This window comes from Eschrichtius robustus, chromosome 16, assembly GCF_028021215.1.
Source record: "Eschrichtius robustus isolate mEscRob2 chromosome 16, mEscRob2.pri, whole genome shotgun sequence".
In the NCBI taxonomy this organism is placed as follows: Eukaryota; Metazoa; Chordata; class Mammalia; order Artiodactyla; family Eschrichtiidae; genus Eschrichtius; species Eschrichtius robustus.
Genome location: NC_090839.1, coordinates 86,123,368 through 86,144,951, shown reverse-complemented (window position 1 = coordinate 86,144,951; position 21,584 = coordinate 86,123,368). Strand labels below are relative to the sequence as shown.

At 51.3% G+C, this 21,584-nt stretch overlaps 1 protein-coding gene across 3 annotated transcripts; it reads left to right on the top strand.

The window, feature by feature from the left end:
- Positions 1 to 445: 445 nt before the first annotated feature.
- AGFG2 (ArfGAP with FG repeats 2) lies at positions 446 to 21,222 on the top strand. 3 transcript variants are annotated; one of them, XM_068565468.1, is made up of 13 exons: positions 447 to 814; positions 9,214 to 9,307; positions 10,165 to 10,280; positions 11,400 to 11,553; positions 12,122 to 12,287; positions 12,977 to 13,102; positions 13,746 to 13,778; positions 17,653 to 17,773; positions 17,962 to 18,044; positions 18,237 to 18,317; positions 19,204 to 19,332; positions 19,669 to 19,754; positions 20,083 to 21,222. In XM_068565468.1, the coding sequence occupies exons 1-13, from the start codon at positions 594 to 596 to the stop codon at positions 20,140 to 20,142; spliced, it is 1,470 nt and encodes a 489-aa protein (XP_068421569.1). In that variant the 5' UTR covers positions 447 to 593; the 3' UTR covers positions 20,143 to 21,222. The 3 variants fall into 3 exon arrangements, with proteins under 3 accessions (XP_068421570.1, XP_068421569.1, XP_068421571.1); XM_068565470.1 differs by lacking the exon at positions 447 to 814 and adding an exon at positions 1,138 to 1,302; XM_068565469.1 differs by lacking the exon at positions 13,746 to 13,778 and having other exon boundaries at positions 446 to 814.
- The last annotated feature ends 362 nt before the right edge of the window (positions 21,223 to 21,584 follow it).

Here is a 21,584-nt window from a genome sequence, read left to right as displayed (position 1 = left end):
GGCCACTTCCCTTCGGCTTTGCGTTCCTCTCGGCACAGTCTAGCTGAAACTAGTCCTTTGAAATTTAGCGGGAATTAACATCATCCCTCAGGAGGACCAGAGCTGCGCACGCGCAGAACACCCACTCTTTCTCGTCAGCCATCTTTGCAGCCTCGACAGCCAATCAGAGTTATCGTCGGAGCCGAGTTCCGAAGACTCACCAATCAAGTGTGGGAGGCGGTCAGCCCTGGAGGCAGTGGCGAGAGGGGGCGGGAACAAGGAGAGAGCACGCACAGTTCTCGCAGTCAGGGTCTCAGCGGCCCAATCCAAGAGGCCTGAGGTCTGAAGGCAGTGGGGCGTGGCGTTGGCAGCTCCCGCAACTCAAGGCCGTCCAATGCCGGGCCAATCAGAGTGAGGAGATGGAGGAGACTAGCCAATCAGCGTGCAGGACAGGCGAAGCAGGGGGTTGAGGAGTCTCGCGCGGTTGCCGCCGGCTCCCTAGCTTCTGTCAGGGGAGCCGGGCGTGCGGGGGCGGCTGAGGAGGCGGGAAGGCGGCAGTGGTTGAAGGGGCGATTGCTGACTTGCGGGGAGGAGGTCCGAGGGGTTGAGCAGCCATGGTGATGGCAGCGAAGAAGGGCCCAGGGCCGGGTGGCGGGGTCGGCGGGGGAAAGGCGGAGGCGGAGGCGGCCTCGGAGGTGTGGTGTCGCCGGGTGCGGGAGCTGGGAGGCTGCAGCCAGGCCGGGAACCGCCACTGCTTCGAGTGCGCCCAGCGCGGGGTCACCTACGTGGATATCACCGTGGGCAGCTTCGTCTGCACCACCTGCTCCGGCCTCCTGTGAGTGGACCGGCGCGGGGGGAGGACCGGGAAGGAGCGGCGGAGAGTTGGCGTTGAGGACAGCGGGGACCCGGGGCGAAGGGACAGAGCCGAGGTCGGGGGCGGCGGGGAGGCCTGGGACGCGCCGGATGTGCCGAGAGGGTCGTCTGCTGCAGAGGTGTCACGGGGAAGGCGAAGGGTCAGGGGCGACAAGAAACGATTGGAGTCGCGATGCAGGGGAAAGGAAAGACAGCGTGAGAACTGGAGAAACTCCCTAAAGGAGGCGAGGCGATCCGAAAGTGGGGAGAATTGAAGGAAACTGGGGTCGGGTGGGGGTTAGAGATTTAAGGGGCCAGAGAATGATAGACACCTTGAAAGGGAACTTCATGTAGGTGGAGGGCAAACAGGAAAGAGGCAGAGCAAGCTAGACTCAACATGAAGGGGTACCTTTCTTCCTTCTGGCTTGTGCCCATCCTGGATTGTGAGACGGAGAAACCAATTTAAAATAGGTAAGTTAACCCAGGTTGACAGCGCAACGATAATGGCAGGTAGAGAGCCACGTTCCAGTGCTCAGGAACAGATCCTAATCTTGCAGGGCTTTAGAATGCTACCCAGAGGGAGATTTCTTACAATTCTAAGAGATGAATGCTGATGGGTTGCCCTGTTAGAGAACTTAACTTTTCCAGAGGTTTGGGGATCTGGATGAGCCATCCTTAAGTGTAATAATTTACACCTTTAAGCTCCGTGTTGCCATGGCTTGCTCCTGGTAGTAACATCTGGCGACTCTTTCTAGATTTGGGGGGAGGGGGGTTGTTGAATAATCTGCAGTGCTACCTTGGCACTGGCACTGAATTTGGTCATGCCTGAGCTAATTTAGAGCCACAGATTTCTAGCCCAGATTTCTGGTTATACAGTAAGGTTCTTTTTTCCCCCTTAGGGAATTATCTGGTTAGATGCATGACTAACATTTGATACCAAGCCTGCATGTCTATCTTTATAAGTTTATCAGGGGCTTTATTTTGACTTTTTTAGTATTAATACATTAGTTTGGTTGGTTTCATTTTTAACTAGGAGCGCTTTCCTTGTTTCTTCTTACATCTTTAGGAGCTGAGGAGGGAGTGGTATTGTTCTTGCGTGACAGATGGGAGAACAGAAGCAAAGAGAGCTTTAGTAACTTATCCAGTGCCAGATGGGGGTTGCTGTTTTCAGCATTTGTTGTTCCATATTAGGTATGATCATGGCAGACCAGAAATGAGGGTCCAGGTCTCCTCATGCAGTTTAGGATTATTTCTCTATTCCATTCTTACTTCCTTAGCCAAACTTCTATGTTTTAATCAACCTTACTTGTGTGTTGTGAGGATAGATTTGACTTTGGTCTAAGTAAAAGCCTTGTGGCTCTTGGGATAGTGGTTTAGAACACAAACAGTAATGTGTCAGAAGTTGAGATAGAGGCTCAAAGGAAGTCAAAGGATAGAGACTCGAGACTGCGACAAGTACTTTGAGGAGAATAGGAGCAAAGTTTAGGAATATTTATAGTGCAGAGTACAAAGAGAGCAGATTCCTGAAGATCCTGTTATGAAAAGGCAAATCTGATTACAGAGTCTGGAGAGAAGTCAGAGGAAGCAGGGGGATAACACTGATGGCATATCAGAGTCTAGGTCCCAGGAAGAAAATGTCAGGAAACAGTGTTAACTCATTCCCCTAGTTAGCTGCCAAGGCATGAAAGCTAAAACGCTGAATAAATGGAAAGTGCTGACATCATTATCATTATTTTATAGATCTTGGTTTAAAGTATCCCATAGACAACACGTCCCTTCTATAATGAATATCCTTCAATCAGGACAGAAGGAGGGCCAAGGGATCTGGCTCACATTAAAAACCTGGTTTCTTTTGCTGGACAAGTTAACTCCTTAAACATCAGTGCACAATTTGCAGAACTTTACCACTTCCCCCTGTGGTCATTATTGTTGAGCTCACTGGTGAAAAGTCAAACACCTCTGATCTGGACAGACAGTGGGTGGGGCTGATGATGGCCTAAGGTTGCTTAATAGAGAAGTACCTCAAGAGGCCTGTCTCTGTGGCGCATGTACTTCCAACTAGGGGCTTAGCTCCTCAGGAGCTTAAGTTCCTATAGGACCAAGTGGTGGGAGTCTACCAGCCTCCCCCTTTTTTTTTAGTTTCAAAAGATTCTCGAAAGGACATTTTTGCTTAGTATTTTGGTATAGCATTATGAGAATCACTCGGAGTGATTCTCGAGGTGGTAGACGTTAGGGAACGCATTTTGGTGGTTGGGAAATCAGAAGCTAGGCCAACCGTTTGTTAGCAGGAAGTGAGGGTAGAGTGAAGGGTCAAGAAGCTGGACCAATAAATGAAGCTGAACTGAAGGCATGTTGAGATTATAAAGAGACAAATGTCAGAAGAAACTCTACAAGAAAGCTGTAGTTGCCCTGGCTGTGACCGTCTGCCTGGGTTCTGGTGGTTTGGTACTTCTCCTTTGCTAATTGGAGTCGTAATAGCATGGACTAGGGCAAAGCATGTAAAGTTTCAAAAGGGGTCTTCACGAAGTATTACCAGTGTCCTTTGATGTACCTTGGGAAGGGCTGGGAGCTGGCAGGTGGGCCATAGGCAGAATGTGAGGTGGGGCGTGCTTACTGCTGGCTGCAGAGTGAGGAGGGGGCACACAGCCCAGCAGGCAATGGAGAGGCGTGGCTCCACGGTGACCCATACACCAGTCAACGTCTTAAATCCACATGGTTGATTGCCCACAGATTTGGATTTTGTGGTGCTAGCGAAAATCGTAGTAGTAGGCCAATATCTTGCATCAGTCAACAGTCAACAAATGTTTGTTGAGTGTCTTTGAAGCCCCAGACACCGTTTTAGGCACTGGAGATGTGGTAATGAACAAAACTGACAAAGTCCAATCTTTGTGTAGCTTGCATCCTAGGGGAGGCCTTGGACTCTAAATAAATCATGAAATATATAATTGCAGGTAGTGATGAGTGCTATGAAGTAAACTAAAGTTCAGCATGGGCTAGAGAGTGATGAGAGCTCGTATTCAGCTATGATGATGAAAAGAGAAGAAATATTCTTTCTTAAAATAAAGAGGATATTGAAGGGGAGGAAATTGAAGTATCATACTTCACACCATAGCCAGAGAAAGGAGACAGAAGCTTGGCTTTCTTTTGAAAGCCAGTTTTCTGTTGAGTGTGTTACAAATATGTCAACCACTTAGGGGGCTGGAGTGTTCTGGGGCAGTGAGCAGAATTGCCAGGGTTCCCATCTGGCTGGATTGACTGATAATAACAAAGTTGACTGTTCCAGCCAAAGTTGAATTTCCCAAGATCTGAAGAAAAATTGAGATTTTAATAGTGGTGGGGAGGGGGTATGGCTCTGCCTTTAGCTCTGCATGTGCGAGCTCATTCTTGCTGTCTTTTTCAATGAGAATTTTTTTCTCAGCTCGAGCACAAACCCACAGTGTTGGTGTGAGGGCCTGAGAGAGAGGCTGCTAATTTCTGCCGTTTCTAAATTTACATACATGCTGCCACAGTGGTAGGTCCCAAATTTGACCTAGTTTTATTCATTTGGTTTTCTTCCAATACCTAATTTCCTTAACCTGGATAGAGATCCTTTTACTCTCCGCAATCTATTCATGCGCTTGTCTGTTCAGTTATACTTCTAACTCTTCGACTAGAAGACGAATCTGCCATTTGAAGCTAGGGCGGGTAAAAATTGCCACTGAAAAGGACTTCTTTCCAAAGCAGTGCCTCAGTGTTCCTTCTTGTTCTGGTTTGCTTGGATGCCTCAATGGATGAACCGCTTTTCTTTAAAAAGGAAATAGATGGCGAGGCCTGAGATCTCATTGGCATCCAGGCTAGGCACTATCTTTGACACCCAGTTTTTCAGCCAAGTACGTGACATGCTCCCCTGACCTGTCTGTTTGAGTCTATCCTTTAATCCTTCATCTTTCAGGTCTCAGTAGTGGCTATTTGTCTTTTCTACTTCTTTACAACTTTACTCTGACAGTGGGATTAAGTCAGGATTGAGGTGGACGGAGCCCTGGACTGGATGTCAAGAGATGTGCTTGACAGCTCTTTATTTGTGACACGTTGCTACCCTCCTGGTGCCTTAGTTTCCCTGTCTGGCTCGCTAGTAGCTGTTCCTAACTGAAATGCTTTTATCTCCATGGAAGGAAAGGTATAGTATGTTGTTCAGTAATTCAGTACTTTTCCATCTGTCTGGGCTGGAGAGGTAGACGTATGCCTTGCCCTTATTTTAGTCCTGTCCCTCCATCCCCTCGCACCTCACCTTTCTTTTTTAAAAAAATTATTTTATTTTTGGCTGCGTTGGGTCTTTGTTGCTGCGCGTGGGCTTTCTGTAGTTGCGGCGAGAGGGGGCTACTCTTCGTTGCGGCACGCAAGCTTCTTGTTATGGAGCACGGGCTCTAGGCGCATGGGCTTCAGTAGTTGAGGCACGAGGGCTCAGTAGTTGTGGCTCGTGGGCTCTAGAGCACAGGCTCAGTAGTTGTGGCACATGGGCTTAGTTGCACCATGGCACGTGGGATCTTCCCGGACCAGGGATCAAACCTGTCTCCCCTGCATTGGCAGGTGGATTCTTAACCACTGTGCTACCAGGGAAGTCCGCACCTCTCCTTTCATATTCACTTCTGCCAGGCAGAGATGGACAGAGTCTCTAAAATTACAGATTTAGGCATTTTATTGTATAGGGCCCTCGGACAACTTGAAAAGCTCCTAAGAAAATAATAAATTACCAAAGGGGTGAGAAGAAAGGGGGCAAAATGTGAGAGGATTGAGATTGAGCCTGAAGAGGAAGGTAGCTGGTAGTATCAGGATTCCACGTGTCTCTACATGAGGGCAGCTGTTTATTATTGTCACTGAGGAAGAACTTCAGGAAATGGGTCGAAGCAGGGGACTTTCAGTTAGGAAGGAATTCCCTAAAATTAGTGAAATTGACCCTGGAGCAGGGTAATGGGGAGCCTTCCTAAGAGGGACTCTTCTTGGTAATGTTTGGGTCCAAGATAAGTGCTAACCTGGTTTAGCTGAACCCTGCTCAGAGGCAGAGGAATGGAATCCCAGGGGCAAAGAAACACAATCTAGGGTGTATGAATTTGAACACAAATATTCAGAGGTCAGGAATGCCCGAGTCCAAATCTGGCACAAATGAAGGAACTTGGGTGCTGGGTGGAACTGTTTTTTTCCACTGTTGACCTGGCAGAACCCTTCTTATCTGAGCAGCTGAGCAGGTTTGAGGCTTCTGTGAAGCAAGATAGAAGCAAAACATGGGCCAGTTTGAGGGTGATGACCACAGAGAAACAAAAGATGTGGTATTTGCAGAAATAGTAGTATGCTTAATAGAAGCAAAGGGAGGGGAGCGAGGCAAAGAGGGAGGATTGGGCAGACTTTAGGATCTCTGCAAGTCGCTTCACTTGCCAAGTAATTCAGAGTGCTTCAGAGAGTGAGTCAGAGTACTTCAAGTGCCATTTAGGTGCCCTGTGAAAAAGAAACTGAAGTAGAAAAAGACATTATGACTGGGCTGAAGGCTTGAGCCCTAGTAATGTACTTGCCTTCAACTAGAAAAACTTGCCCTACTCTGGGCAAATACCTTTATCTCTATTTCCCCAGCTCCTCCTGGTTAGAAATAATAGAATAGATTTGCTGTGATAAGCAAAGAGCAGTGCCTCCTTCGAGCTCTCACTTCTTCTTGTTTTGGGGAGAACCTGAGAGTTATGTTGGGGAGACTGGCTGCAAGTTGGGGAGTTGGGTCTGTTTAATTCCAGGCCAGTGATTCCCATCTGGCCCAGTGCATGACCCTGCTTTGTACCCAGTAACACACAACACTCCTAGACCATTTGATTTCGGCTCCTGGAAGGAGAGGGGCTCTCATTTCTAAATTGCTTCTCTCGGCCAGCAGTGGCCTCTCTATGATTCAGAGACAAACGCTCTGACTCATAGGCCGTGTAACTAGGCCCTCTTCCTGGGCTGCAGTGTTGCCTTGTAGACTCTCCCTGCCCCCAAACCGTGGCTCTGGTTATACATGATCCAGTCTACAGACATCAAGGTCAGAGCAGTGCTTTTTGTACTGTGCTATGGAAACATCCTGTTCCACCAGATTCATTTGGCCCAAAGCACCTAAATCACTTCTTTTCTTTGCCTTTCCTTTATTCTATCTCCACCCCGCCTCAAAACCCCTCCAGTCCAAGCTCAGCCAGAGGAAGTTCTGTTGCTCTAAGCATCCCCTCTAGACTGATGAGAGGGTCAAGTTCCCCGCCCCCCCACCCCTCCCAAGGAAGCACACCTCCCTGTTTACACTTTGCTAACAGTTCCTGGTTGTCCTGTCAGGAAGTGCCAATGACCTTTTTGTGATAGGCTTAGAATCTGTTTTTCTAGTGTAAACATAATACATTTTACTTTTCCCATGACCATTTCTCTTCACTCACTGCTGCATCCTGGTGCCACATCCTCCCCCATCTGACTGTGTGCGCCTGCTGCATTGCGAAGTACCCTCTCCGGGCTCCTTGGCTCTTTCTTGGAAGCAAGTGATAGAGGACTAGGTCCTATAATTTTTGCATCCCCCACAGTGCCAACCACAATGCCTTGTGTTTTATTTAGCAAAGTAAATATTTGTCAGCGGGAGGTGATAGGGCGGCCCGGGATCATAGGAACAGAGGGGTCTGCTCTGGCTAGACCTCGGAAAGGCCTGGCATTCCCAGGGGGAAGGGCGCAGTGGTTAAGGCGAGAAAGGGCAAGGGAAAGAGTAGCAAAGTGGGATGTCTGGACTGCGGGATGTCTGGACTTCAGGAACAAAACAGAACCAAGCCACAGGTAGGAGAGGCTTTAGGAGAGAAAACTGGAATCTCTGAAATGCAATCAGAAGAGAGTCTTCAGGTCAAATCAGGTTTAAGAGCTATGGTTTGACACCGAGTTACAAAGCCTGGCTTTTGGTTTTCCTGGCTCTCATCTTTCCTCAAGGCGTCCGTCCTCTGATATTGCTTATCTTTTAAAGGGGTATTTTGAGACCCATCCAAGTCTAGTAGCAGAATTGCTGAAAACGCCCCCAGTTGTAGCCTCCAGTGTCCTTCCTGTCCTTGGTTAGAATCCCATAATCGGTAACTTGTCCAAAAGAGCAGCTGCCCTTCACTGTTTACCTTGTACTCTGTCTTCTGTCCATTCTCCCCGCCCAGGCTGCCTTCACTTATGCTAACCCACGCACTGCCGTTCTGCCAGGCTCGCCCGGGCACCTGTATTCAGTGTGTGCACCTGTTAAGCCTGGATGTGTGCTTTCTCCACCTTTCCCTAAGATTTCCATCTGGTAAATTTTGTTCGCTTTCCTGAGGGCGTCAGCCAGGACCGTATTCTAGAGTTACTTTTATTTTCACGTTTTGCTTTGCCCATTTTTTCCAGGGGAGTGAAAACCAGAAGACGCCTTACCAGTTGAGACTGTCTTTCTTGCATGTGCCCGTGGTCTTTCACTCCTGGCCCCAGGATCTAATTTATTTGTTTTGGTTCAGCCAGTTGTGTTTTCATGGGATGAGGGCCATAGGTTCAGACTAGAGTAAAACTGAAGGTAAGGAAAGGGGAACCTCTGAAAGCCCGCCTGGCTTGGCCCTAGGCTCCCGTTAGAGCACTCTGGAGGGCAGCTGAGTGGGGGCGAGGAAGCCTTCTCAGCTGTAATCTCCACAGGGCATCTGTGGGCAGAGCTGGACTCCCAGGGAGTTAACAGAACACACAGAGCTGGCACAAAAGCATCCCTACAGGGTATATGTTCCTGACTCATGCCCGTCTCATACTCATGATTGAACCTGACTTCCTCCTGCTTCTTTGAAAGATCTAGAAGTGAGAGAAAGTCTGGAATACTTCTTTTCCCAGAGATCACTTCCTAAAAAGAGGGGCCCGCTCCATCCCTCCACCACACCGCCCTCCTGTGTAGTCAAGAGGAGGAGCTGCCAGCCTAAGGACTCTTGTCTCCAGATCTTATCCGTGTTGGTATTATCTGGGATAGTCACAGGCCTTCATCTTTGCTTTCCCTCATGCGTGAGGGATTTGTGTCTCCATGGGCTCTGGGACCCTGAGGATGTGCTATAGGTCTCAAACAATGATGAGGCAGGAAACGGGAAGTGGCCCCTCAGCCTGAACACTCAGCTGCTGTGGTCTGAGCCGAGGTAGAGGAGGCTTCTGGATGGGCAGGCTCTACCTTCCTCTCCAGAATGACTGGAGTTCCCTGTCTCTCATGAGAAGCGTCCAGAACATTCTTGCCTCCCTTCTTTCCTTGAATTAGGAAGTAGCTTTAGTCAGAGAGTTTCATGTACGTGTGGTTTTATCCTTTCCCCCTCCCTCTCCTTCCATAAACAGACCTGCAGTGCTAGTGGCATTCTACTTCTCTTTTTTTCTATTTGTCTCCCACAGAAGAGGCCTGAACCCCCCTCATCGTGTCAAGTCCATCTCCATGACAACTTTCACTGAGCCTGAAGTAGTGTTCCTGCAATCCCGCGGAAACGAGGTGAGCCGTGAGCCACCCCAGACGGAAGGGTTCCAGGCTGCAATTGCCCTGTCTGTCGGCGGAGCGTTGCCTCAAGAGTATAGAAAAGCCCTACAGTTTTCTTTTTTGTTCGAGTTTCCCTTATTTTTTAGTACGTAAGGTATCTTAACTTATGTCCAGGTGTACATTTACGGAATCTTAGTTATAAAATTTGGGGTTGGTCCAGGCCCCTTGTTGGAAGAATCAGGGGAAGGAGCAAACTCTCTGTCGGGGGTGGCCCCTGGGCACTCGAGGGGGGAAGTGCTCCACAGTGATGAGCGTTCAGGGTTGACTGGGCCGGGCCCTCTGGGCAAGAGCCCCTGGAGCCAGCTCTGCTGACTGGAGCCTCGGCAACCGGGTCTAAGCCGTGTCATTTACTTGAAAGTGAGTTAAACCCCTTCTCCAGCTAAATCTGCTGGTGGGAAGATGCCAGCCTTGGTGTCAGCAGTACCTCTAGCTTATGGGTGATGGACTTACTTGGAGGGTGCGAACAAGGGCCTCTAGGGGGTGTTCTGGAAGCCACAGTTCTGAAAATTGCTCCTGACCCCACCCCCATCCAAATTTAGTCCCCCTTAGTTCTCATGGCCCTCTGTTTTCTTTCACAAGATGTGTCACAGTGTGTCATTATAAATGTATTTTTATTTATCTAAGGCATGACCTCCCCGTTAGATGATCCACTTTGCAAGAACAGGCATCATGTCTGTTTTGTAGGTGCACCCGGGTCCTCACATCGTGTCCGTGCACGATAAATGTCTATTGATGAATGAGCTGGAAATGGTATGACTCCCATTTCACGCTTTCTGCCCCATTTCCTCTGTCACCTGACTTCATTCCTTTAGGTTTGCAGGAAGATTTGGCTGGGTCTTTTCGATGCTCGGACATCTTTAATACCAGATTCCAGGGATCCTCAGAAGGTGAAGGAGTTTCTCCAGGAAAAATATGAGAAGAAGAGATGGTAAGGAGGAGGAGAGAGATTGCTCCGGAGATGTGTGTCCAAGACACACTTCATCGTACCGTCCAGTTTCCAGAGCTGAACTGGGGCTTCTCTCAAAGGCTAGACAAGGTTTGAGTCTGTTCCCCTCAGATTCAGTTAGGGCCGAATTCTGACTTCAAAATAATAAAGGTACAGGAAAGAACAACTTGCTCTTGGTCACTAACCTTGCAGATTTGATGTCCCCTCTTTTGGGGAGACAGTAGACTGGTTGGAGGGGAGAGCTAGGGCCCCCACTAGGGAGTTTGGGTACATTTTTATAGCTCAGCTGATCTCATTTATGGAGAGAGGTGGCTGGGAGCACATGTCCTCTAGCTTCATGCTTTTAACCCGTGATTCATATGTCCCCTGTTTTCCTGCTGAGGAAACAGCATCTCTGTCCTCTCTTGCCTTTTCTCTCCCCAGGTGTCACTTCCTATTGTTCGATTTCTGGGGCGGGGGAGGGTGTGCACGGTTGGGGGTAACTCTGGGGTGGAGAAGAGAATTCAGGGAGCAAGGAGACTGGTGTGGATAAAACAGAATTTTGGAGTCCCTTCGGTGGGGTGGGGGGTGTCCTCGGGATAAAGAAGATACATCCGGAGTAGAGACCACATCCACTGGAGTGGAAGGGGATTTGATCAGAAGGCGCAGCAGCTGGCAGGATAGATCGTGAGCGCTTAGAAGCTGAGGTGGCAGAGAAGGAGGAACCTGAAGACACTCCCAGGAGATAAAAGGGGGCCCTTGAGTAGGAAGTTGGAAAATAGGATCACCTGTTGCTCAGCATGATTGCAGGTGTTATTACTTGAAACCCAGATGGTTTGATGTGTCAGAAAGAGGAGGGAGAGATGAGGGGAAGACCGGCACAAGCCAGAGCCAACTGAACATCCCTGCAGGAAAAAAATGAGCATCTGACAGTAAAGGGGAAGCTAAAGTTAGCCAGAACTTTGCTAAGTTGCTAAATTCCCTTTAGTTCAAAAAAGAGAATCAGTAGGGAAAGTGAGAAAGGACTTTGACTGCTGTAACCTTTGTTTTCTCAAGCACCTAAGCTGAGCAAGGTCCAAGATTTCACCCCTATCCTCTTAGCCTAACTATTCTTTCTCCAAGGTATGTCCCCCCAGACCAAGTCAAAGGGCCCACTTATACCAAAGGCGGCGCCTCCACCCCCGTCCAGGGCTCCATTCCAGAAGGGAAGCCCTCGCGGACACTTCTGGGGGATCCTGTGCCGTCTCTCTCGGCTGCTGCCTCCACCTCCAGCCAGGTAACTCTCAGATGTGCCCTGCAACTTATTTTGGGATTTGGGAGACAGGGCTATCAGTTTCCTAAATCCAATCCCCTGAACTTAGCAGATGACGGTCCAAGAGGTGTGAGCAGGTTCTCAGCCCTGCTGTTCCCATGTCTTTCATCTCTCACCTTGGATCTGTATGTTTTGGAAGAAAGACCCCAACAGGAAGTGGTATTTAGGGAAGTCAGAGTATCAACTTCAAACGTGACCATTCCTCCAAGGAAAAACGGGGGCCAGGACACTGCTTCAGGCGCCTGGGAAAGATGAGGAGGGGCTGTTGGGTGACCTCCCTGTGTATCTCAGGGTTGCCTTGACTAACGTGCTCTAAAATATGTGGTTCCGGGAGCTGCTGCACTGAGAGGACAGAGGAATTAGGGATGAGAAGGGCTCAGGCACCTTCTGCCCGGGAACCCTCTCGGTTGAGGGTAGTTTCTGCCTCTCTTCTCTCTCCACTTTCCTATCTGGGGGCAGCCCGGGGAGCCATGCAAGGGCCTGGGTCATGGCTGGGATTCCGAGTGCTATATGTACTGCCTTCTCCTCCAAGTCTGTCAGTCAGTCTCAGCCCCGGACGTCCCAGCCCCGGAGCTCTCAGCCACCTCCCCCCTCCTCGGTCAAGAAAGCCAGTACTGACCTGCTGGCCGACATCGGCGGAGACCCCTTTGCTGCTCCCCAGGTGGCACCAGCTTTTGCTGCATTCCCAGCCTTTGGGGGTAAGTGGGACTTGGGAAGAGAACCTTCCTACAACATACGTCCCCATCACACAAGGAATTCACTCAGCCCTAGCTCTCTGCACAGGAATGAACGTGATGGTAATTCTGAAGTATCACGGCTGGGAGGGTGGGGGTCAGATGAGTACAGCTGGGATTACAGCCGGGATTAGTTTTGGGAGTTTGACCAGAAAGCATGGCAGTTGGGGGCTCCCAGCCCTCCCTCTTAGAGCACTGGAAAGAGCCTTTTTCTTAGTTTCTCTCTCTGCTAAAATGGGGCAAGGGGATTGTCACAGGTTCCACTTCCCCTGCCTTCTTCCCGAAGGTCAGCAGTAGCCAGTAGAGGGTGGAACAAAGTGATTATCTAGTTTCCCTTTTTCCTTTTTAAAGCCCTTCCCCCCAGCAAAATCTTTTTCCATGATTCCTCCCAAACTAGGCCCTGACAAAAATGTTAATGCCTCACGGAGTAAGGATAAAAAATGGGGAGTGAACTTGGAGGCCTCTGAGATGCCCTTTCCCCCTGCATGTGTCTGGCTCTCTGCCTCAGGCTCCTGCCAACTCCCTCTGAAGAGGACCCTGCAGGAAGGCAGATGTCCCATTGAGCGGCCCTTGGCCTTCAGAACTAGTCCGCGTGATAGGGATTACATATACATCATATATAAACATAACCTTTATATTCTCTCCACCTATAGGCCAGACGCCTTCCCATGGGGGCTTTGCCAACTTCGATGCCTTTGGCAGTAGCCCTGGCTCTTCTGCATTTGGAAGCATGCCTCCAGCCGGCCAAGCCCCGTTCCAGGCCCAGCCAGCACCCCCAGGTAAGCTCCGCCCCTCTGGCTTCCTTGCTTGCAACTGTGGCCCACTGTCCACATCCATACATCACCCTGCATTCACATCCGCACCCACCCAAAGTACCGCACAAAGAGGAGAAGCTCCAGGAAAGGAGGAGAGGAGTCTGATGAGGGTCTTGTCAGGAAGAAGGGGCTCTGTTCTCTTTCTTCATGTAAGGAAATGGCTAAAACTGCACCAGGACTTGTGCAGGCTGTGCACTAGGAGGTCGCTGACTGGGAAGTAATGGAGACCCGAGTCCTAGAAAACATGAGAAGGGACATGACCTTTCCCCGAGAGGGCCCCCAGGGCAAGGGCTGGGTCAGCGTCCTAGGTGGTCTCCAGAAGTCCTCAGGCATCCCTCTTAGAGCAGAAGCCTGCCAACTCTGCGTCGTGTTGTTCTGTGGGATGGAAGGAGAGTCTGAAGGCCCCTAAAGCACTCGGTCCCTCCCGAAGCTCCCAGACATCAATCAGGCTTCAGAGCTTTCGGGCCGCCTCCTTCCTTTGGACATCCTGCACACAGGAGGGCAGCCGGAGCGCTGTGAGGACAGATGTCTGGGGACGGCCAGTGACTGACACTCTCTCTCTCCTCCCAACCTACCTGCCCTTTCCCTGCCCCACCCTCACTGCCAGCCAGTCGGATGTTACCTGGAAGTCACAGCTTCGGTAAGTTATCCCTCCCACTGCAGAGCCGACCCGAGGCAGAAGCCTCTGTCTCGGGTCCTCTGACCCTAGAGTTTTGAGGTCTGGAAGGAACCCCTCAAATTTAGCCTTTAACAAAGGAGGCAGTTAGCAGTTTCCCTAGTCATGCAGCCCACAGCCCAGCAGAGCCCAGCCCACAGCGCAGACTTCCTGACTCTCTGCTCTGCCCACAGCGCCCCCGCCTCCCACTGTTGCTCTTGTCTTTAATTTTTTGCATGGAACAAGAAGAAACATTTTATACTGACGGAAGTTAAAATTCATGACAGAGTTCTCACATCGTGGAGTTAAAGTAACTGACAGAGTAGCCTTGAAATCCATAAAGCAAAAACTATTAGACAGAAAGAAAATCTGATAAACCAACAGATGGAGACTATAATTGATTCTCTCACAAGATTCATAGGTGGAGTAGATAGACAAGGAGGGAAGAGAGTTGACCATTTGAGGAACACTTTAACAAGTTTGACCTAAGAAGTATAAGTAGAACTTTGTAATAAAAATACAGAATATATATTTTTTTCAAACATATAACCCTTTTATAATTTGACCATGTGCTGGGAAACAAAATCTCCATAAATTCTAACAAGGAGAAATTGCATAGGTCATGTTATTCTATATGGTAAAAGATGTCCTAAAAAATGTCCCCACACAATGTTTCATGTCCTTAAAGGCATGAAGCAGATAAGGAGAAGATACTTACTTACAACATGGAAAACAGACAAAAAGCTAATAACCATAATGTGCCTTTTTAAACTCCTATTAATAAGAAAGACTAGAATAATTGACAAGGGATAGAAGCAGATAATACCCAGAAAAGACATGAAAATGTCCTCAACCTAACTAATCAGGGAAAACACAAATTAGAATAAGATAGTAATTTCGCACATTATATTCACAAAATTTTTAAAGATTAATAATGGCCAGTATTGTGTGGGGAAATAGGCCCTTTTGTATGCTCTTGGCAAACATGTATACTGGTACCCGAATATTCAATTTAGCAAGAGGGAACTATTCCCAGGAATGGGATCTGGAAAGGAAACAGCCTATTACAAGGTGGTTATAAATTGGTTGGTTCAGAAATGCATTCCTAGCGCAACTGATTAGTTTAAAGAGAGTGCTTAAAGTGCCAGGCTTTAAAGGAGAGAAGGGAGGCGTCAGCCCTGGAGCCATCCCAGGCTGAACCCAGGATGGACCGTTTGTCCAGTGTCTGCTCATCTCGAGAAGCAGACAGCCCACGGCCGGACCCAGAGCCCACCAGCGCTGACGGTGCTTGGGGAACACCCCCGTATCATCTCCATGAGGAAAGAAAGATCTCTGTTTTGCAGCTGAGGAAACTGGCTCAGCTTGGCCAAAATCAAATGTGTGATCAGTGGCAGATCCCATTCATTCCCAGCCACACCATGACCACGAGGGTGTTTCTGTGAGTGTGAACTGAGGAACCACTGGGGAGGAAGTAGGAAGATTTGGGTGAGAGGTGGATGTCTCTTCTGACAAGGCTGGTTGTATTGTCATATATCTGAGGGGGAGTATGGAGAAGGGGGGTTTCTGAAAGTGCACTTTCCCCTGAAACTGTTAGAAGGCAAGTCTACTAACCCAGCCGTGGGGAGTGAGGCTCTGGCAGTGGACAGGAAGCAAAGGAGCACAGGCATTGGGAGCGTCGGCCTCCTTTCCGAGGACGCGCGCTCCGTGCAGGGAGCCCAGCCGCCTGAGCCAGGGCCGGCTCTGCCCTCTAGCGCCGGCCAGGAGGCATGCAGCACTCTCTCCCCAGCCTCGGCGGAGAGCCTGGTCCTCACTGAGGGGCGCACCCTGACCCAAGGGCCCAGAGCAAGACCGAGGAGTCGGACCCCAGTGAGGACGGGGAGCTGTGTCCGCTGGGAAAGTCCACGTACCTCGAGTCCGTCGGGCAAAGCAAAGGCCCGGGGTCTGAGAAGCCGAAGATCCACCACTGCCCTGGTGGCTTCCCAGCCTTCCTCACAGCCTGTGGGTGGGAGAGGACTGAAGACCAGGGCTCGCAGTGGCTACAGCCTAGCACTGTCCCTCAGGAAAGCCCAGGGCTTGGGGAGGGAGAGGGGCTGAGGAGAGCACTGTCGCCTGAGTGCTGGCTCTCAAGAAGCAGCCCATCCCTGGAACCTCGCAGGCAGGCCCTGGGCACTCGGCTTCTACTCAGTTCCCTGTTGCTGAATATTTAGGATGTTCCAGTCTTCTGCTGTTAAACAGCGCTGCAGTTAATAACCCTGCTTCGGCATATTGGAAAGTTATATCTGTAAGGAAATTCTTGGCAGTGGAATTGGTCTAGCGGGGACCCAGTTGATAACAGAAATAAGCAAAAATACATCACTATAAATATGTCAAGTGCTAGGAAGGAAAAGAACAAGGTGCTAGGAGAGGAAAACCAGGATCAAACACTGGGGTCAGGAAGGCCCATGGAAGACATGGTTCTGTTAAGCCTGCAGGGTGAGTAGGAGTTAGCAGGCCAAGGCCATGGGCAAGGCCGCTTGTTCAAGGCAGCGTGGAAAGGCCAGAGCTGAGGGCTGTGGGTCGGGCCCTTTCCACTCATGCTTACCATCTGAGCCAGCCATCCTGTGTTTCCTTTGAGACCTTGTCTTGCTTCTCTGACCCTGGAAGTAGTATCTTACATCATAGGTATGATAATACCTCACATTTGTGTTATGCTTTATAGATTTCAAAACACTTTATCTCAGAGGGCCTTTATAGCCACCCTACAGGGGGCGGGGCTGGGGAGCAAGAACAAAAGTGGGCTCCGGAGAGTGAGTGAGATGGTTTGCTGACGTCACAGCGGTAGCAGGTGGCAGAGCCACAACTGGAATCCAGTTCTTCTCCCTCTGCCTGTTCAGCTGTTCATTCAGCAAACCCTTCTGGAGCACGGTCAGGAGGCGGGTGCTATGTAAAGCGTGTTTCCCTTCAGTAACAAAGAGTCTTCCAGCACTCAGAAGAATCAAGCTTTTCCCCATTTGTAGCCTCATTTTACCCTCACTGTAGCCCAGAGTAGTTGGCAGGACCCCACACTACAAATGAGACTTAGACACTCAGATAGAGAGGCTTTCTTAAAATGACAGGGCCTCAGGCCTCTTCCTGTGAGACCAGGTTGCTGATTGGACCCTAACCCTAACTCGCCCCAGGGCTGTCCTGTAAACTTCCCCTGTGAGGCTCTTCCTTGTTGACCATGAAGACCAGGGAGGGCAGGAGAGCCCTGCTGTCGGCCCTGCCCCGTGGGCAGTGCGTCCCAGCCCTGATCTGAGGTCGTGGTGTCAGGGGGCTCCCGAGAGGGGAGCAGGCAGCTCAATGGGAGTGGGAAGGGTGCTGGTGAGGCCGGAGATTTATGCTCAGCACCTCCAGTGCCATCTCCGCGTTCCCCGAGTCACCCAAGTGTCCCTGAGCCTTTCTGCCCTTCACAGCTCCTCCCCCACCCCTCTACCTGCCCCTTCATATGATTTATTCATAAATGGAAATGCTGGTTTAGGCAAAAGACAGACATTTCCATCTCTTAAGGAAAAAATGGGAAGTGTAAGCCAAACTAGAGCAGGAGGGACGGTGACCTGGACGAGGAGGAAGAACTGCTTTTCTCTCTGCGGTGGCGGTTTTGAGCGCTAGGGAGATTGAGAAGGGCTGAGTCTCACGTTGCCTAGAATTCTCGGTGGGAGACAAACCCTCCTGAACTGGGCGATCCGATCCGGGGGAAGAACGGGCTGCCTCAGAGGACCCCCCGTTGGTGCCATCCCTCCCCTCCCCCTCCACTGCACCCCTGCCTCCATCTCTCCTCCTGCCCTTTCCGTCCTGTCTCATGCCAGCACCCCCTGTTTTACATCCTGTGCCTGCCCAGGGAGCAGCCAGGGGACTCCATTTGCTGCCTCTCCTCTGGCACCTGCCAGTCAGCCCAACAGCCTTGCAGATATGGGCAGCCTCCTGGGACCCGGGGCATCAGCTGGAGGCATCCCTAGCAGGTAGGTCCAATGTTGGGGAGCTTGCCATCGGGCAGGAGAGCCGGCCAAGAAAGCCTGGCCTTGCTTATACCAGCCCACTTGGCTCCTCCCGTCCGGCAGGACAGAGTTTGCCATCTTCTAGTCCCTTGCCCAGCTTACCTCCTTGGTGCTAGATGATGTGCATGCCGACTTTTCTCCCCGTATCACAGCATCTTCAGGATGGCCAGCCAGGTCCCCACGCTCCAGTCGGCCACCACTGGCGGAGGCGGCAGCACAGGGCTCTCCTTTGGAGGTGAGTCTTGCGTGTAGAGACCCAGGGAGGGGATCTAAGGCCAAGAGGAAATTGGGGACTCTGGAGGGAGGGGGGAGTGGGGAGAGACGCACACCAGGATTTAGAGGAATGCTCAGTTATCACGATATTAACCAAATGAGAAAAAAATAACCAGCTCTTCATCTCCCCTCTACCCCATTCCACCCTGAGCAGCCTTCAACCCTTTCACCACACCTGCTGCTCACGCCCAGCTGCCTTCCACCAACCCTTTCCAGCCCAATGGCTTGGCCACAGGTAAGCCTCCCAGACTGTCCCCTGGCCCTGACTCTCCCTCGAGTCATCAGCCGAGGCCAGACCGGTTTAATTTCCAGTCCACCTAGTGGGCAAAAACTAGAGGTCCCCAAGTCACCGAATCAGAATTTCGGAGTTAGAAAAAACAGGCTGCCACTTCCCTGAGCCAGTTCTGAAGGGTTAATGCTGACTGGTGGTGGTGGTGATTCTTTTTTCTCCAACCCTCAGTTTCCCTCTGGGAGCCCAGCCTCCTTCCCTTCCGTGTCCCATCTGAAACCATGGCCCTGTTCCCTGCCCTCCTCAGCTGGAGTCCTGTGGTCTCCTGCCCCTCCCCAGCCGCTGCCTCTGCTTTTCTCTCTGCAAACTCACACTCATGCCCCCCTTCGTTTTTTTTTTTTGTTGTTTTTTTTGTTTTGTTTTTTGTTTTTTGGTTGTTCTCTAAAACCTTCAGGCCGGGAAGAGAGAGTACTATTCGCTACCAAGCTGACCCACGTGGCAGGCCCAACGCTTAAGGCTTTACATCCGTTATTTAATTTTCACAGCAGTCCGAGGAGATAGGCATGGTTCCCGTTTTAGAGATGAGAGAACTGAGGCAGAGAGGGCTGGTAATTTGCTTTGATTTATGCAGTTTAAGAGGTGGCAGAAAGCTGACCCCATGATCATAACTACCCTGCTGTCCAAGCCACAGGCCACAGGCCGGAGAGGGCAGGGTTGGCAGGACGCTTGGATGCTGAAGGGTTTCGTGCTCATTTCGGGTACTTCCACTGGGTACCTCTGGGTAGCGAAAAACTATATCCCATTTCTGTGTCTTGGAGGGACTTAGGAAGAACTGTTCTCCAGCCTACCTTCCAGAACCTCACCTACCTCATGTCCCTCCCTCCCTCCACAGGGCCAGGCTTTGGGATGAGCGGTGCTGGGCCTGGCTTCCCCCAGACAGTGCCACCCACCGGGGCTTTTTCCAGCCCCTTCCCCCCACCGCTCTTCCCCCCACCGACCTCAGTGACTCAGCAGCAGAATGGTAAGGGATTCAGACCACGCCCTCCCTTCTTACCCCATTCCCACCCCCAGGGACTCTGCTCTGTGTGTGTGTGTGTGAGTATTAGAAATATGTATTAGGGAGCCAGACATCTGAGCTAGTTCCCTTTTGGACCAGCAGGGGGAGACCAGGGAAGCAACAGACCTGCCTGTGTCCTCTGACTGTTCCACTGGTTTCTTCCCGACTTTGGGGAGGCCCCCGCTGGCTGCCCACCTTGGGATGTAACTGGGCCTGCCCTGCAGGGAGGCGGGCGAGCTGGGCAGCACCAGCCCCGAGGGGCAGGGCTCCCGTCAGCTGAGTTTTTGCTCTTCCTGCCAGGCTCTTCCTTCGGAGACCAGGGATCCGCCAAGCTGGGGCAGAGGCCACTGAGCCAGCCAGCTGGGATCTCCACCAACCCCTTCATGGTGAGTGGCGGGTGCAGGGCCCGGGCCTGGTGTGGGTGTGGCCTTTCACTCTGGGGGTTGGGACAGAATCCTTCCAGGAGAAGAGGGCAATGTGGGGCAGAACCACGCCCCTTCCTCGTGAAACTGCCTTGGCCCAGCCAGGGATGAGTGGGCTAGTTAAGGGGCCTCTGCGCTCCCCGCCCCTCCGCTTGCCTCCTAGCTCCCTCATTTTCCCTCTTCCCTCAGCACAGTAATTTTGAGGGAGAAAGGAATCCTGAGCTGCATTTCTTCTGTGGCCTCCAGCTTTTCCTCCCTAATCTAACAATTTGTGGTGATTGTTTCTTTCCAGACTGGATCCTCATCAAGCCCGTTTGCCTGCAACCCTCCGAACACCAACCCATTCTTGTAGCACTGTGTCCGGGGGGCTGCTCTCTGGGGCCCCTCTACTCCCCGGAGCTCCGATGACCACTTGCCTGTGGCATTTTTGCGGGTCTGAGACCAGATGGGTCTTGTTTCGCAGGGTAGGGGTCTGGGGATGGTGGAGGTGCTGATGCTTTGCTTGGGGCTTGCAGATAAAAGGGCAGCTTCCCGGGTCAGCCACCCCGAGGCTTCCTCCTTCCTCCTCCAGCCCCGACCCAGGCAGGGGGCCCGGGAGGTGAGCTGGCAGAGCCTGGCCTAGAGGAGCCTTGGTGTTTTATTTTTCAAATTACTAATTATGATGACAAGAGTCCTCCTCTCCTGCCCCCAGCGCTCCCTTCGCTCCGAACCCTGTGGGCAGAGGAAGCTGGGGCACAGGCTGAGCTGTGCTCCTTGTGGGAACAACTCCCCAGTGCCCCGCTGTCCAACACTGATCTCCTCAGGGGCGGAAGCGCAGTGGGGAAAGCAGGGCGGAGGTGGGGATGAGGCGTGCATGGTGTTGCCGTGGGATGGTGATCAGACAGGACGAGGAGGCCCTTGGGGGCCAGAGTGCCCTTGGTGCCCTGGCTTGGGACGGCACCCCTTTCTCCATGTTTTTGCTTCCCCAGCTCCCTCAGGATGAATAGTTTTACCTACATACTTATACATGCCCAACTTCCGTCAAGCACTTTAGTTAGCTGTGGTGTCATGTTTGGATACCAGTGTTTTATATTTATACATAGAGAATTTTCTAATATAGCCTATTATATATATATCTATATATATGCATACACACACGTATCCAGATGCAGCCATTCTTCCTCTCCCAGACAGCTCTTTCACACGGGGAATGGGATGAATCCCTATCTGTGCCTCGCAAAGCCGGCGCTCCAGGGGATGGTGGGGAAGGAGGCACACGTCTCGACCACCCTGAGCCTGGGCTTTTCCAGAGAAAGGCTTTGTGCAATTGGCTTTTCTTTTTCCTTTCTTTTTTCCACGTGCCTCCCCAGCTCTTCCCCCCCCGGCCCCAGATCTCTGCACCAAAGCTGTTGCAGGCAATGTTGGAAAAGAACTGCATTTGAAAGAAAAAAAATGGCTCTCGTGGTCTTGCTTTGGGCCAGCTTGAGGGGCCTCATGTCAGTCAACGTGACTGCTTGGGTCGGTGCCCATGCTGCTGTTCGCCAAGGACAGAGCCAGTCCCTGTCTGAACTGGAGTCCAGTCTTAGCAGTGGAGGGAGCGGGGGAGGGGGTGCAGAGGAGGAGCCGGCGTGGGGGTCGGGCAGGGCCTAGTCAGTCCGGCTCTCCCAGGTCAGCTGCCTCCTCAGCCCCTCGCCAGACCCTTGCCGCCTGGGGATGTTGTGTCAACAGTGTCTAGGCTGTGTGTGTGGTAACAAGACAGCCGGCTTGGGTTAGACACCTCACCTGGGGGAGGAGAGGCCCCGGACTCAGCCCTGC